Raw genomic sequence first — 17486 nt, 5'->3', positions numbered from 1 at the left:
TGATATCATAGATCGCAGGGTGGGGTTCTAGGAATCTGTGTTTTTAACAACCCTGCTGCACATTAAGCATGGGACCCATTATTCATCCAGAGCTGGTTAGGGCCAGTCTGGAGTCAGGAGTCGCACCTTTTTCTCAGGTTCACACTTCAGCCATGGAAATAGAGAAAAAATTGTTTATGATTCTCCCACCCTTATCTTTTTATCTGTTAAGAGGGGAGGGAGACAGATTATATATAAGCCTAGAAATTAAACAGTATTCATAGTTAAAAGGTGGCATAAAATTTCACCTAAAATTTGAAAGCTTAAGATGTAAAAAAAAGTAAAATCAATGATTACTTAAGGTTCTTCTGCATGCTTAGTGTAAACAGCTTGTTCTACTGGACAGACATAAAGATGCTGAATGCCTGAAAGATAGGGACACTTGACAGATCTGCAGATGAGCACTGTTTTATTCGCTTGGTAGGATTAAATGGAAATGACTGAAGTGTACAGCTGAGACTGGTGGTGTGCCCCCCAAACAAGGACGATCCCAGAATCCCCTACCCAGGCACCATTCCCTTGTTGGAACACTAGCACAGACTCTCAGAGGGGCAGTGGCTGGTTCTAAGTGCACTCTCTAGCTTTCTGACAGGGTACTTTAATGCTCACTGGGCTACCTAGGACGAGTGGCCCCTTCTTTCTGCAGCCCTGACGATGAGCACCCACCTCTTTGGGTCATTCACACGCCTCTGTCTTTGAGAAACAAATGACCCTCTGATGAGGGCCAGCTCAGATTTGTCAGAAAACAGTGAGACAGTTGACCATCTATCTAATTGTAGGTCTCTATGCTTACTGAGTATCTGAGTGTGGGGAAGTATATTTAGTTTTTAGTCAGAGGGGAGCAGAGTGTCATAAATTTGTCATAATTAGGACAAATTTTAATATGAGAGTTTTTACAAAGTTTCTGTTTTTTCAAATGGACTGTTAGCTCCTTGAAGGAGGCTTAGGCATAGTGCAGTGAACAAAGCAGGGGCTTTGGAGTCAGAAAGGTCTGGGTCTGAAAAGCTCTGAATACCAGGCATGCTGATATCAATTACTGTACGTCAGTTAGTGACTCATAACACGAATGAGAAGAGTGCATTAAATATACTTTCCTTGAGCCCTAAATTACATGATCCTTTCTGCTCTCCTAATAATACGGTATGTATAGAGGAAAAGGAAGATCCTGTTAATTTGTCACATGAAAAAAAATCCCCCTAGGAAGATTGTCAGGGAAGCCTACCTAGCTGCAGTGGGCAGGAAGGACGGTTTTTACCTTCGCACTTTCTGGGTACTCTTCGGGGGTTCGGTGCAGCAAGACATGGCCTTTGCCGGGGATATTTAGGTATAAACAGTTTGCAGCCACGTCATCAGGCACGGTGAGTTTGTCATAGCGGTGGTCACTCATCTGTTGCATGATCTATAAAGAGAAACACAGCAGGCTTTAGCAGAGTGTCTCTCCACACTCTCAAGCAGAAGGAAGGCAGTGTAATGGGCGATAAGCTTGCAACAGAAGCCTGAGAACATTGCTCTGTGTGGAAGTTCCTGTCTATCACCTCCAGTCACTTAGAGCTGGGGGAACCTGAGAAAGCTGTGCCTCTTTGGAAAGATTGCAGGGGTTCTTCTTCTGGTTGTTATTTTAAAAGTGTGTGGTCTCTAATTTTTAAAAGGTTTTGTAACTGTCATAAGACCTATCAGTAATACACAAAATAGCCACATGTAAATGAGGCCCAGCTGGAGTTTTGATGTTATCCTTGGCTGAGTAAGCAGGGCTGACCTGGTCTGCAGGGGAAGAAGACTGCCACAGTCATCAGAATGGTCAGTGATCCGATTTAGCAGTAGCTACACACAGAGACACACAATTTGTCTCCTATGAACATTTAAATACACGTGTCTGTCAGCAGGTGTACGAAAGGCATACCTGCTAGTACAATTAGTATAAAAATCACCTGGGGAGAATGTGAAATTTGTATTCCTAGGCTTTATCTCTTGCCACCTGATTCTGGCTTAATAGACTTGATGTGAGCGTCAGAAATTTGCATTCTGAAAGCCCGCCAAGTAATTCTGAGACAGACCCAGGGACCACACTTGAATAAAAACTGTCATAACAGGTCTATTCATTGAATAATGGGTTTATTAGTATCTTAGTATAAAATAACTTTATAATAATTCAAAAAGAAGTCTGCACAAAATTTAAAATGTTAATACCCCATCATCACCTCCTCAACGCAATCAAAACAAGACTCCTCCAAACAACTCCCTCCCCAAACCACATACACAACAAAAATGTGCAAACATCAAAAGCAAAGCAAATATTACTGTGGGCCTTGCCACGTAGACTTTTTCCATTCTTTATCAATAACCTTATGTTTTAAGGAATCTGCCAAAATGCCATAATGAAGGTATTACCACGATCTTTTCCACAATCTCGCTCTAATATTTCTTACCAAACAGGCATCCTTCTACCCTTCAATATTTGTGTGAAAATGTGTTGCATGTTACTAGAGCCCAGAATCAGGCAGATTTGCCCCCGCGGTCATGACAGCATTGGACGGTGAGGTTTATGGTGTGGAAGAGACTGCATGTTCCCAGGAGAATGTGAGGAGTGGCATGTCGTAAGCCCTTCCTGACTCACCAATTAGGTAAACTATTCACTTCTCCTAGCGACATATGTCAAGAGCGAGAGAGGCCCGGAGTAATCTGATGCTGGGACATCCTTCAGAGAGAAGGAAACATAAAGAATGGAATGAGCCTATGCACTATGTCAAAGGCTCAGACACAGAGGTGAGCAGGACATAGACCCAGTCTTAGAAGATGTCACAGTCCAATGAAGGAGTCTGACAAATAGATAATTACATTACAGAGACCAAGCAGCGCACCATGCTAAATATTTTACATCTATTATCTTTTTTTATTTTATTTTACTATTTTAACTTAATTTTTTAAAATTCATTTTTTATTTTTTCCGAAGTTAGAAGTAGGGAGGCAGTCAGACTCCCGCATGCGCCTGACCGGGATCCACCTGGCATGCCCATCAGGGGGCGATTACATCTATTATCTTATTTCAAAATTCCTATTTTATAGATAGATAAAGAAACTGGATTTTAAAAGCTTGAGGCCATCTAGGTGAAGTCAAGCCCAGATCTGTGCACCTCGAAGCCTTATTAATTAATTGTCTCACTCTGCTCTCCTTGACCTCCACAGCCGCTGCAATTTCTCTCTCCTATAGACTACCATCAACACCTGCATGTTTGTTGTTGTTACATTTGTTTAGTACTTATTATTTTTCTTGTGATACCATGCAATTCTTTTTTCATATGCAATCCTATCTTTTATGGTACAGTACAGTTTGGTGTAGCTATAGAACTAGACTCAGCATCTCTCTTGCACTTTATAATTCAAACTGTTCTTTGAAACGACAGGTCCACAGAGTACACTAGTTGTAGGGTGGGCTCTTCTTTAGAGCATGGATTGAGAAATCTTAAATATATTCAAATATGTGGACAACTAAGAAGTTAATGACACTCTTAAAGATGAACTATTTTAAGCAAATTAACATTCAGTTTAGCCCTCTTACAATATGCTCAAAAATAATATGAAGTGGCTGGTATAAAAGAAAAAAAAATCCAGACCTAAATAGTCCTCTTCTATTATGAACTGTTTTATGCAGATTTCCTTTTTGGCTACTTTCAAAACACAGTAATGGTGGTTTCCATTTATTATTGTGTGGAAAGGGTACATTAAAGCCCCAGCTGTGGAGTGAGAGCTGGGGTTGAGTCTCAGCTTCCTGAGCTATGTAAATTTAAGCTTTTTTTTTTTTTTTTTTACTTCTTGTTTCCTCACCTATAAAATTTGGATAATAATAGTCTTTTATACTTATTGTGAAAGTTAAGTAGAGATAATGTACATAATAAGACACAGTAACAAGCCCTTAAATAAGCCACTAGTATTTTATGACAGCATGACCAGTCAAAGTTCAAGTTTCTAGTCTGCAATCCCATCTCCTATTCTGGCAAGCTTTAACCTTTAACTTCACTCTTAAAATAGCTTGTTTTGGAGGTCTATCTTTATTCTTAAAACCCCATAGTACTATACCCGTCATATTCCTATGGTGTTTTCCCTAGTGTCCTGTGTTCTAAAACCTACATAGGGAATCCAATGGTCTTGCAGGTTTAGTATCCCTTCTGCCTGGATCACTTAGAGAGAATTGCTAGAAAGTTCCCAGACTTCTCATAATTAGGACAAATTTTAATATGAAAGTTTTTACAAAGTTTCTGGTTTTTTTTTTCAAATGGACTGCTAGCTCCTTGAAGGAGGCTTAGGCATAGTACAGTGAACAAAGCAGGGGCTTTGAAGTCAGAAAGGTCTGGGTCTGAAGCCTTGCTCTACAAAACACTAACTCTGTGACCCTGAGCAAGTTACTTAAACTCTCTGAGCTTCAATTCCTTCAGCTTTAAAATGGGATGGCAATGTCATACCCATTCCCCATTAGGCAACATTGAAGATTATTTTTTAAAACAGAACAGAACAAAACAGATCATGTATGTGGAGTGCTTAGCACAAGCCCCCAGCACATATTAGGTGTGTAATAAATGTGAGCATTCTTCCTTCTTTGTTGTTTACAAGTCACCTGCATATAGCAGATGATTGAAATATGTTTATAGCTAATTGACTCATTTCTTCATTCCTTTCAAAGGATATAGGGGACCTCAGAAGCACACGAGGATGGACTGTGTGAGCAATTACATATGAGAACAACTGAATTTCCTCAGAAAAACAAGGCGTGATCTATGTCCAGAAATATAATTACAGTGCATTACATAAAGTAAAGCAGGCTGAAATCAATGAGGCCAACGTTTGTCTTTTTCTTTCTGCTGTACAGAAGGACACAAGACTCTGTGATTCTAACTCAAATGACTTTGGGTGTAAGACAATAAGGAATGGTGGACCTGGGGTGAACTAGAGCATGCACAGCACCTAAAAGCATTAAAACAGAAGGAAAGAAAAACAATGCTGTGTATAGTGAAATGAACACAAATGCCTCTGTTGGTTTGTAACCCTTGGTTTAGTAAAATGGCTCCAGAACCAGAAGAGCAGATTGGTTTCTTCATGACATAAGTGGGGCTGTTTCTAATTGCAAGCTAGAACTTAGGCTTTGTATGACTTTTCAGCAATTACTCTTGGTCTGTCTGACCAGCGTGCTTCTTTCCTGGTACAGGGAGTAGGATTACACTATGTCTGAAACTCTGCTTACTGTGTCCTGTTGAAGGAGGGCCAACATGGTCAGTCTGCTCATGCTTGCAGTTAGAACCAGACTGATCCTTCACAGGGTTTGGGCCTAACTGACCCCAGAAGTTCAGGATTTCTTCCAGACCAGTAAGGAGATAGTGCCCTGGGCCAGAGGTCTACTAAGTTGAACCCCAGTGATTCAAGGGTCTCACAAAGATCCTGAAAATGTGGTATGTACAGTCATTACCTGGTCAAGATTGGACACAAACTAACAGTCCCCCCACCCCAAAAATCTTGTATTTCCATTGATTTAATTTTCTAAGCAATTGGGAGGATTGTGGGTAGCATATTTTGGTCTATCACATTGAGCCTAGTTGGTCTCACCATTCACAAGCACTAGATAATTGCCAGTTGGTTTCCAGGTTAATTCATGGTCTATAGATGATTTGTTACACTCTTTGCTCATACACAAAGAAATAACCTATGTACAAGATGAGCTGAAAGAGAAAGAAGCATGGCAAGACCACCCCTCACAGGCTGACTATACCTTCACTGGTCTCATAAGCAGCCTGGCCAAGTTTCCTACCTCTCAGTCTGACTCATGCACATCCGGCGGTGGCTCTGAGGCAGAAACATGGAATGTTTTACATCCCAGAGGAAGTGTTACCAAGGATCCAAGGATTGTTATCAGGGCTGATTTCTTGTTTATCAGTAAGGGAGCAAACTAAAATTCCAAGGAGGTGCCCAGCTCAGAGAGCGCCCAGTTTGTTTGGAGTAACAGAGACTGTGCTTCCTTTCCCTGCTGTGCTTTATTAACTGGGCTCCTGTGCTCCCCAAGCATCCCCACTCCCACCCTCACCTCCTGAGTGCACAATCCTCCCATCTACCCAGTTCCTATGTGTTTGTCCTGTTCTTCAGTTAAAGACATTTATTTGACATTCTAATTGCTGCTTCTCCTCACTCTTTAGTGTTTCTCTGTTTTCTGGGCCTTATAATTTATAGCTTCTAGTGGGAGCATTCCTAAAATTATTGATATAACGGCCAGTAATCATTTAAAATCTGGTGTTGAAGAAGAGCTCGATGGATACCTGAACCACTAGAAAGATGAACAAGTGGGTCCAAGAACAAATGAAGCCGGAAACATCACTGGAGGCAAAAATGACAAAACTGAAACTGTTTTACTTCAGGCACATCATGAGGAAGCAGGGTTCCTTGGGAAAGGAAAAATAGAAGGCAACGGGAAAATAGGAAGACAAATCTGAGATGGGTTGATTCCATAGAAGAAGCCATAGGCGTGAGTCTACAAGCAGCCAGGCAGGGATGCTGGAGCCAGGACATTGTGGACATCACTCATCCATGGGGTTTCCAGGAGTTGGAACAAACTCAATAGCACATAACACACACACTTAACCTAGCACTGTGTCAGGATAGTTTAATTTTTTTCATTACTGTGAGGAATGATAATATCTTTAGTGAGGAAGTAATTTAATACTGGGAATATATAAAGTAATTCACTGCTAAGTTCTACTCAGAGTTACTCTTAAAATAAATGTCTTAAAACCACCAAAGTCACCTTAAAAAAAGTTTTTCAATTAATTTATCAAGGCCCCAGGGTTATCGTTTTAAGACAGGTTAGAAAATGTGCCAAAAGAAGTGACTTTTAATAACAGAACTGGCCCCATTTGGAACAGTAAATGGTTCTGCTTAACTGTGGAAAGAAAATAACAGAAAAGCTATGTGAGGAATAGTCTTTCTAAATGAAAACGATTTAGGAAATGGTAACTATAGGTAATAAACAAAAAATATTTTTTAAATGTAAAAGCTAAAGGTGTTTATTTTATTTTACTTTTTTTGTTTTTAGTGAGAGAGACAGAGAGAGAGACAGAGAGAAACAGAGAGAGGGACAGATAGGGACAGACAGACAGGAAGGGAGAGAGATGAGAAGCCTCAATTCTTCATTGTGGCACCTTAGTTGTTCATTGATTGCTTTCTTATGTGTGCCTTGAACAGGGGGCTCCAACTGAGCCAGTGACCCCTTGCTCAAGCCAGTGACCTTGGGCTCAAGTAAGTCAATGACCTTAAGCTTCAAGCCATTGACCTTTGGGCTTAAGCCAGAAACCCTGCACTCAAGCTGGTGAGTGCATGCTCAAGCCAGATGAGCCCGCGCTCAAGCTGGTGATCTCAGGGTTTCAAACCTTGGTCCTCTGCATCCTAGGTCAACACTCTATCCACTCTATCCATTGCCTGGTCATGCTATTTTACTTTATTTTTTATTAAATTTATTGGGGGTGACAGTGGTTAGTAAAGTCGGTTTCAGGCGTAGAATTCTACAATATTTCATCTGTATATTGTATTGTGTGTTCACCACCCCAAGTCAAGTATCCTTCCATCACCATTTAAAGGTCTTTATTTTAAACACAAAGAATTTCTGTCTTTTTGGGACAAAGAACAGGTTTCTCTTTTCCTCTCACAGTGATTATTTTCCTTTCTCTTATGTTGTTATTGTCTGAATAAGACAGCTTGCCATTTATTTATAGCTAGGTTCAGGATATATATATATATATATATATATATATGCACGCATGTGTGTGGTGTGTGTGTGTGTGTGTGTGTGTACACACATAATGCAGGGTGCTCGTCATTCAGAGGGGAACACACTCATAGAAACAGATTCAGGAGACTATCTGTCTCTCTAACATCTTCCCCTGGTTGTGTTGAAATGGGCCCTGGAAGGAGGTACTTTCAGGCCCGCCTGGCAGGGCGGCACCTCTGAGAGCTCAGGCTCCCCAAGAGCCAGGGCAAAGGGGAGGAACAGGTTTTGTTTCTGCTTTGTGGATGCACAGAAGCCTTTTTCAGAGACGAGCATCATTTCAAATATCCCAAAAGGTGCTATAGAGCTGTTTAGTTCCATGTTTCAACATTTTTTCCCTAAAAACGGTGAAGGAGGTGTATTGCCCTAGACTCTATGTAAAATATTCTTTTAACCACAGGGACTGTTCTTCCGGCTTCACACGGTGACCCAAGACAGAACCGAAAGAAGAAAGCCCTAAACATTCCACAGCATTACAGATTCCCCAGAGCCCCCAGATTTTGGATAATACATAGGAGTTCTACAGGGCTATGGGGGAGATTGGAGAAGTCAAGATGCCTTTAAATGCCTTTTCTGACTTTCGCCATTTCCCAAAGGAATTTTTCCATGTGTAAACGGAGTAATTATTATTGGGATTGGATATAATTGGTGTTTGGTTGATTTCAACAGTCTTTTGATAGGCACATAGTGGAGGGAGGTAGAAAAGGGAAAAAGGTGCCAAGGTAATACAGTCACAGGCTCTGCCTTCTGGAGATGGTAATGTATAATTTAAGGTAGGACAGGCATATGCGAGCAGGAAATAGAAAGCCAACCTTACTTCTATCATAGGCTTCTCCTTAACAAAGAAGGCACACAATAGAGAGGAAATGGCTCTGAGCATCATCTTGGCCACATGTGGTCTGTTTCACAGCTGCTGGGTTGGAGGAATTGGCTGAGCTCCCCAGGGAGGAGCTGTCACAAAGCAGAGTGGGAAATGTCTGGCTTTCAGCCCAAGTGACTTTACATGGCTAGTGCATTAACAACTAGGCATTTCCGGCAGTTCCCAACATTTCTGGGAATTTTCTCATCCAAAGGACTGGAAGGCAGCTCCATTCTCCCACTTGTTTGTTACTCATGGTTTCTTTGTATTACATCAGTTATTTTAAAACAAATAATTCTTGGGCTATGTTGTGTCACAGAACAATTTAAGACTTATTGGTCAAATATGGAAGCAAAGGTGCATAGAGATAGAAGGTATTTAGAGATATTTAGGAAATCTTCAGAGCACATTTTTGGCTTGCTCTTGATTGATCTTTCTATGAAATATACATATACACCATCTCTCTCTTTTTAGAATATTTTAAAAAGATTTTATTTATTCAATTTAGAGAAAAGAGAGAGAACAGGTGGGGGGTGGGAGTAGGAAACATCAACTTCCATATGTACCTTGACCAGGTAAGCCCGAGGTTTCAAACTGACGACCTCAGGTCAATGCTTTATCCACTGCGCCACCACAGGTCAGGCCCGTATACACCCACCTCATCATATCAAAACTGAGCCAATATTAAAAGCAGCTGATTATAGATTCTATTGAGATATACAATATATGATGCTCAATTATATTTTTCATTGTTATTAGATATCTAAAATCATTCATTCATTTATTCATGCATCAAGAGTTAATTAAGTACCTAACAACAGAACAGGCATCAAGCCCAGGAAATTATTTTAAGCCTAAGTCAACATAGCTATGGTTAAAATTTTAGAATTGATATCATGGTTTCATTTTTCCTAGCCCTGTGACTTAGGTCAAAATGAGCAGAACTGAGAGGTGGTCTTTTAAATATCCTGTTTGAATTGATGGGCTATACAGATACTCAGAATGAGGTTATTTGGTTCCTTTTGGTTAAGTATGGGTAATACTTTCAATGGCAGGTGTTCCTTTCAAAGTTAACTGCCATCTCCTGCACAAATTCTCTCTCATATTTGGAAGTGCTGCTTTTGCTCAGATATATGACTCACTGAATATGAGAAAGAAAAGCTACAACCAGAAATCACACAAACCATTTCTGAAAGGGACCCTGTAAGGCCAGGGATCATCGCCGTAGTGGCCATTTACATGCAGGTTCTCACTGATTTTGGGCAGATGGTAAAGAAACAGTGGAGCCAAAAAATGGTGGGCCATTCTTTTATTAAAGTTTTGCACCAGCCGACGAGCAAATTCACAGGGCTCCCAAAGCCTCTCAGCTCGGTTCCCCATCTGCACACCTTCTCTTTCCCTGCCAACATGACTTCTCTCTCATCACTCTGCATTCTTTCTGCTCTCCCTGCAAAACATGGCTTCTTTCTGCATCTTCTCCTTCTTTCTCTTTTCAGAACTTTCTGGCGCAAAAAACTCTCCTCCAGCATACATTAACAAAACAATAGCTCTTCTCAAGCAAGAAGGTAATTTGCAACTTCACAGACCACATATACCTGGCGCTGCCCAGCCCCCAATGCAAACTATAATCGAGCAAACATAAAAATCTTATTTTACAAACTTATTTGACCAACAGACTCTCAAAACCAGTGGTTTCTGTGGGAGGCTGGGAGACCCCCCGCACATTGTTAGAAGACCACTCAAAACCAATGGTTTCTGTGGGAGGCTGGGAGACCCCCTGCACATTGTTAGAAGACCACTGTGCTCTCTGGGGCTGGGGAGCAGGACACGGGCAGGAGGAACAAGGGAGGCTCTCTGGGTGTTACAGCCTTAAGTTTCTAATTTCAGGAGTGGAGAGGAAAGAAATTCAGAACAAAGCATTCCTTCCGAACACCCATTCTTTATTCATTTCTCAAAACAATTCATTTTTACAGATGAGAACATTCAGGTTCAGAGAAATTCAGTAATTTGTTCAAAGTCACATGTTATGGCAATAAATCCAGAATTTGATGTGCATCACCTTTCAAATGCCCACCTTTTTTTGTCACACCAAACTACCATGTTGTTAGTATCTCTTGAAAGACTAGACTCTGAGCTCACAAACTGGCAGCCTGTGGACTAATCTTTCCTATATATACAATTTATTTAACACGTGTTGGTCAAAAAAGTGTGTAAAATATGATTTTTATGTTTGCTCACTTATAGTTTGCATTGGGGGCTGGGTAGTGCCAGGTATATGTGGTCTGTGAAATAGCAAATTTCCTTCTTGCTTAGGAAGGGCCATTGTTTTACTAATGTTTGCTGGAGGAGAGGTCTTTGAAAAGAGAGGGCCCTGGCCGGTTGGCTCAGCGGTAGAGCGTCGGCCTGGCCAGTGCGGGGGATCCGGGTTTGATCCCCAGCCAGGGCACATAGGAGAAGTGCCCATTTGCTTCTCCACCCTCCCCCTCCTTCCTCTCTGTCTCTCTCTTCCCGTCCCACAGCCAAGGCTCCATTGGAGCAAAGATGGCCCGGTCGCTGGGGATGGCTCCTTGGCCTTTGCCCCAGGCACTAGAGTGGCTCTGGTCGCGGCAGAGCGACGCCCCGGAGGGGCTGAGCATCGCCCCCTGGTGGGCGTGCCGGGTGGATCCCGGTCGGGCGCATGCGGGAGTCAGTCTGACTGTCTCTCCCCGTTTCCAGCTTCAGAAAAATACAAAAAAAAAAAAAAAAAAAAAAAAAAAAAAGAGAGAGAGAGAGAAGAAGAAGAGGCAGAAAGAAGCCATGTTGGCAGAGAGAGAGAAGGTGTGCAGATGGGGAACCAGAGCTGATGGGCTTTGCGGGCTCCCCTAAGATTGGTGGGGCCTTTGATTGTAGGAGAAATCAGAGGAGATTCTCCAGGTTGTGGAACAAAAAAATCTCTCAGAGCTTTGGGAACTCTGTGTGTTTGCTCATCGGCTGGTGTGAGACTTTAATAAATGAAATGGCCTATCATTTTTTGGCTCCACTGTTTCTTTACTGTCTGCCTGAATCCAATGGGAACCTGCATGTGCATGGCCACACGGCCATGACTACTGGCCTTACAACATGCATATGTTTTTTAGAAGTTTGCATTTAGACAGAGAAGATCCTACCCCTGACGTCATCTGAGTTTTGCTACTGGACTACAGGTTGGTTTCCTCAAAGCTAGCTATGATGTTCTTTTAAGTAGATGAGCAAAATCGTTGGGAATGGAAAAAGACAGTGGGTGACAACGCATTATTTTTTCTTGAGCAGCAGAGGGGTAGGCTCCAAGGTGAGAGACAAGAAATGGGCAAACACACATACTTTACAGCCTTGTTCACTTTACAGCTCAGGACCAGCCCTGTTCACTCTGTCCCAACCAGTGGAAGCTCTCATAGATACAAGAGAAGATGATTGGGTTTCCCTTTTCACATTGACTGATTGGAAGCTTACCGTCTGAATGTCCTGTGGCTAAACATGGAAATGAGCAGATCAGATAGTTCTTTCCCCTTTACAACATCTTTTCCTTTCATTTCTGGTTGTTATTTTGCCATACTTTATGATTCTTTGTAAGTCACTATTACAACATGAAGTGAGGTATAATTATATAATTTCAAAGAGTTCTTCTAAAAACATGCTTTTAAGTTATAAACAAAAATACAAATTATGAACAGAATCATAAGCATCATGTAAAAGATTCAAATATAAAAAGTTAAAGTTCTTACTGAACTTAATGCAACTCAGTGCTTTGGTCAAAACTCATTGAATCATAATTTAAAATTTGTAAATTTTATTATATAAAATTATATCTCAGTAAAGCTAATTTAAAAAAAGTTGAAGTTCTCTGTCTTCCCCACTCTGCCCCATTTCTCTCTTATCTCTTTCCCTTTCCCTATAGGTAGCAATAAGGAAAAAAAGAGTTTGATATGGGTTTTTCAGGTCTTTTTTATACATGTACATACCCAAGACAAAACTTGTTCCCCCCTCCACTAAACTTGTTAGTGAAAGAGCCTGAACATCCCAATACAGAGTTCCCAAATTCCACCTCACTCAAAGGCTGGAACGAAAGCCTCTGGAGGCTTGCACCCTTGAGAGCAGTTACGTGTGGCTTTGTTACTCAATTTCTGTGCTTCTTTCCCAGTTATGAAAATTTTGCCTATGTATAAACTAAGTAGTTCTAATGTCTGAAAATAATGTTACACAAAAATCCAATAAATATTGGAACTGTATATAGATCTTGAATGCCCAGATAATGAAAAACACTCTTGATGGCCCAGGCTACTTGACTTTCTTTCTTTTTTCCCGGGCTTCTTGATTTTCAAGAGCCATTGTTGTCTTTCAATGTATCAGGGAGAAGCACCTTACTCCAATATGCTCAGAAATAAAAATTTCTGTGAAACACGGTTGAGAGATCATTATATTTTTGGATAGGGTTTCTTACCTTTAGCATTAATGACAGTTTGGGCTGGTAAGTCTTTGTTTTGGGGGCTGTCCTGTGCATTGTAGAATATTTAGTAGCATCCCTGGTCTCTATATACTACATATCAGTAGCATCCATTCTTCCATCCCTCACGTTGTGACATTGACAAATGCCCCTGACAGACAAAGTTGAGAACCACTATTTTTAGGAGAAAGCCTATGAAATGTATTCATATTTTAGGAGAAGAGTACATAGTTATGGGAAATAGGAAGAAAAACAGAAAAAGAAAGAGAAAGAAATCAAACTTCCAAATAAGTATACTGTTTACTCTTCTTCCTCTGAATTAATAGATCCCTGAAAAAAAAGTAGATTGGTGATTAACAAAACAGCCATTGTCCCCACATACTTTTTCACAAGAAACCCAAATCCCCTGTAAATGACTGTCACTAAACCATGGTTAATGAAGAACGCAGCCATCCCCACCTTGCCTGCTCCTGTGTGTGAGTTCTGGAGCTCTGTGTGTGAGTTCTGGAGCTCTGTGTGCTTCAGGTTTTACATTCCTGAAATACGGAAGAGAAATCTTGGTTTCCGTCTGGATATCATCCTTGTTACTGTCATACATTTAATGTTGGTAAAGTACTCTGAGCACCAGGAAAATGATGTCATTTTATAGAAAATTAAGAATAACACATTTGAGAACTAGGCAGGAATTTGGAAATTATCAAGCCCACTTCTCTTTTACAGAAGCTCAGAGATGAAAAATTAAGTGAGTTACCTAAAATCACAGAAAGGCAGTGAAGTGCATAGTGATGACTCATTCTACATCTCTTGACTCAGTCCGGGCCTTTTCATATTCTTTTATTTTTTTCTTTCTCCTTTTCCAAGTGAGAGGGGAGAGATAGAGAGACAGACTCTTACATGTGGCCGGACTGGAATCCACCTGGCAACCTCATCTGGAGCCGATTCTCTCCCCATCTGGGGCCATGCTTCTAATCATGCTATTTTAGCACTTCAGGTGGAGGCTCCACAGAGCCATTCTCAGTGGCCAGGGCCGATGTGCTTGAACCAATCAAGCCATGACTGTGGGAGGAAAAGAGAGAGCAAGAAACACAGAAGGTGGGAGGGGAAAGGGTACAGAGGCAGATGGTCACTTCTCCTGTGTGCCCTGACTGGGAATCAAACCTGGGACATCCACATGCCAGGCCGATGCTCTACTGCTGTGCCAAACAACCAAGATGTCCAGGCCTTTTCTATTGGTCTCAGTTTGGAGGAAAGAATTTAAGGAATTTCTCTTCTAAAGATCAAATAAGATTGTCTTATACTTCTATTCCTTGATTTATGGAATGTCCTAGGCCAGTGGCTGTCAATCCTATTTACGAATTAGAATCATCTGGGGAGCTTTTAAAAAAATATATAGATTTTTGAGCCACAACCATAGAGATTTTTTTATTTACTTGGTCCAGAGTAGGCCAAACATTAGTATTTCTTTTTAAACGTTCCGCTGAAATTATTTTAATATGTAGACAGGATTGACAAGCACTATTCTGTGCCCTCTCCATAATTTCCACCAGTTTCCAGTACAGAAGGAAGAAGGGAAACAGTTTATATTCTCATGTTATTGCTGGCACCAGCTTCCACTGAATTAGATCCATTTGGAGACAATTATTTTCCAGGTGCTATCTCTCCTTTAAATCATGTCAACATAAGTAGGGACCTCAGTCATTCTTTGCTTCAAAAAAACAAGAAAACAAAAACAAAACCTATTCACACAGGGTAACAGACTTTTCTCATGTTTGGAAAATTGGAGTATTACAGTTATATAAACACTTAGAATGCTAAACGCTGGTGTATTCAAAGACTTGACAACTGTTTCGTGGTCCAGACCTCTCCCCACTCCTATTTCTCCCCTCCTTCCCTATCTCCACATTCCTATTGCTTCTAACGAAGGATATTTTCTTTCTCTTCTGCTGTACTGTCTCCTGCTGACCCCAAGCCTTCAAGGGTCTTGCCTTAATCCTAAAGGACCTGTCTTTTCTTAGACAACAATACTTCTCCTAAGGGGAATTGAGGGTTTAGCTCTTCCAAGGATCTGGAGGACATTGTGGCTGCTTTCCCCACATTAAAGCCCTGCTTTCTCAATAACTACCCTGATTTTCATTTGTAAACCCACACCTCCCTGCGCAGCCCACATAACAGGAGAAGCTAAGTTTATCCCTAACTCCAGGATAGAGGATCTAGGCCAGAGGTTCATTTCTTGATTCATAGCACCTGTGGTGTCTCAGTAATATAGCCATGATACCTCTAGGCCAAAGAATATCACCCCCAAAACAAAATAAACACCACAAGCCCCTCAAATCTAACACTTTTATCTATTAAGCAGTTAACTCCAAATGACTTAATAGCAGAATTGTGTGTAGTATCTGACAGGTGTATGTGTGTGTGTGTGTGTGTGTGTATAAATTTAACATACGTCGTAGTGGTCCTGTGGGTTTGCTGCAATGCCCCAGCAGGCCTCAGTGCAGTCAGGGAACTGGAGCCCCTGGGTTAGAGTTAGTGGTTCAGGAATGGGCAGATGACCAATTTGGACTAAGAATGAATACGATCTGAAAGAGGCTTCCTCACTTTTTGGAAGGACTGATGTCCCTTCTCCGAGTGTGGGTGAGGAAGCAGGGAGCCAGAACTGGCTAGCAGGCACTGTGCTCCCTGGACAGGAGCCAGCATTATAATGCAGCTCATCTGTGAAAGGAGGAGGCGAGAGATAAAAGGATCTAGTTCTTTGATGACATTATTGGGCAGATGGATCAACCTTAAGGTCTGCATTACCTCAGAACTATGTGGACCAATAAATCTCCTTTATTCTTTATGTTAGCTTGATTTGGATTTTCTGTTAATGGCTAATTAAGACAGACAGCCTTTATCAAGCAGGGCTAAGTTGGGCTGTAACATAAATTCCCTGCCTCCCAAAGCGACTTATAAAAGATTGTTTTTCTCTCATGTGGATGTTTTGAGGTCATAGTGTGATGTAGTGGCCTGACAGTCATCAGGAGTCCAGGGTCCTTCTAGCTTTTTGCTCTGCCATACCCCCTGGATATAGCCCTTGCCCTCATAATGTAGAGTAGCTGTTGGTGTTCCAACCATCACATACTTTTTTCTCAGGCAGCAAGATTCAGAAAGGAGAGAAGGCACAATCTCTTTCAAATCTAGGCTTCCTGGATTTCATACCCAGTGCTTCTGCTTTCATTTCACTGAGCAATACTTAGCCTTACACTCAGACCTAGTCCAAAGGAAGGGAGAAGTGTGGACTTTATTCCAAGTGGCAATGTGCTCATTTAAAACTCAAGGTTCAAGTCATAAGGAAGGAATGGCAGAATGCAAGCTAGAGCAGTTCAGAGAGTAATAACATATACATATATATTTCTACATCACCACTATACATATTTTGACCTTTTCCCCTTTAGGCAATTATCATACTGTTTGCTTTCAACTAAGTCAAGGTATCCAAGTCATCCCAGAAGGACTGATAGTTACTGAAAAGCTTCCAGGGAGGCAGAGTCACATTGCTGGCCCTGTGTACGGTGCTTGGCAAGTGGTAGGCGCTCAATACATCTTTGTTGAATGTTAAATGAATGGATGATCTCTTAGCAGTGCATTTCAGCATTTTAATAACTCTTAAAATCGTCCTAAAACCTCCTGATGCAGTTTCCTGTAAGATTCACTCACTCAGAGCTCAACCTTCTTCAGTGAAGAGCAAAGAGGAGCTGTCGCTCAGCACTGGTGGCACATCCTTCTGTGCCGTCAACACCAGTCACTCAGCCTTGGACTTCAGCCGGCTCTGGTTGCTCTCAGGAGGCCCTTCTCAAATTCTCCTTAATGAGCTCGGGGATGAGACCAGACGAACTTCTTATCCAAAGAGAGATCTAGGGTTCTTTTCTCCTTCCTCTATTCCTACTTGAAGAATTTGTTATGTTTGTTTTCAAGCCTCAGGACTTCACAGCTGGGAAGGAATGCAAACTTTTCTGTGCAAATCTGGGGGCCTATGTGCCTGAGGAGAATTAGGGCAATAAGCACTCAGTGCAGATACATGGTATTTGCATTTACAAATGCTATCGGCACAGAATATTCTGTAAGCATTTCCCTAACAAGACACAGGGTTTTTGAGAAAAACGAGCTCTTCATGCGTGTTTGTAGTTCAATAATCTAGAGGAGTCCTGTATAGTTTTCTTCCACATGAGAACTATTTCTCTGAAGTGCTATTTTACTCAATATACTATGCTGAATGATATTAGGTTGCATTCTTTGTTCAAGGATATGACAATTTACTTTGGAAATGAATTTAATTCCCCTGATCTCAAAAG

At 41.3% G+C, this 17486-nt stretch overlaps 1 protein-coding gene across 3 annotated transcripts in view; it reads right to left on the bottom strand.

The window, feature by feature from the left end:
- DDAH1 (dimethylarginine dimethylaminohydrolase 1) overlaps positions 1–17486 on the bottom strand; it is a 175031-nt gene that overhangs the window by 1782 nt on the left and 155763 nt on the right. For all 3 annotated transcript variants that reach the window (XM_066268770.1, XM_066268771.1, XM_066268768.1), the window contains exon 5: positions 1295–1438. In XM_066268770.1, the coding sequence (XP_066124867.1) occupies positions 1295–1438 (144 nt within the window). The remainder of the gene's footprint in view (positions 1–1294; positions 1439–17486) is intronic.

This window comes from Saccopteryx bilineata, chromosome 3 (genome assembly GCF_036850765.1).
Source record: "Saccopteryx bilineata isolate mSacBil1 chromosome 3, mSacBil1_pri_phased_curated, whole genome shotgun sequence".
Lineage (NCBI taxonomy): Eukaryota > Metazoa > Chordata > Mammalia > Chiroptera > Emballonuridae > Saccopteryx > Saccopteryx bilineata.
This window is presented reverse-complemented; position numbering and strand designations above follow the sequence as displayed.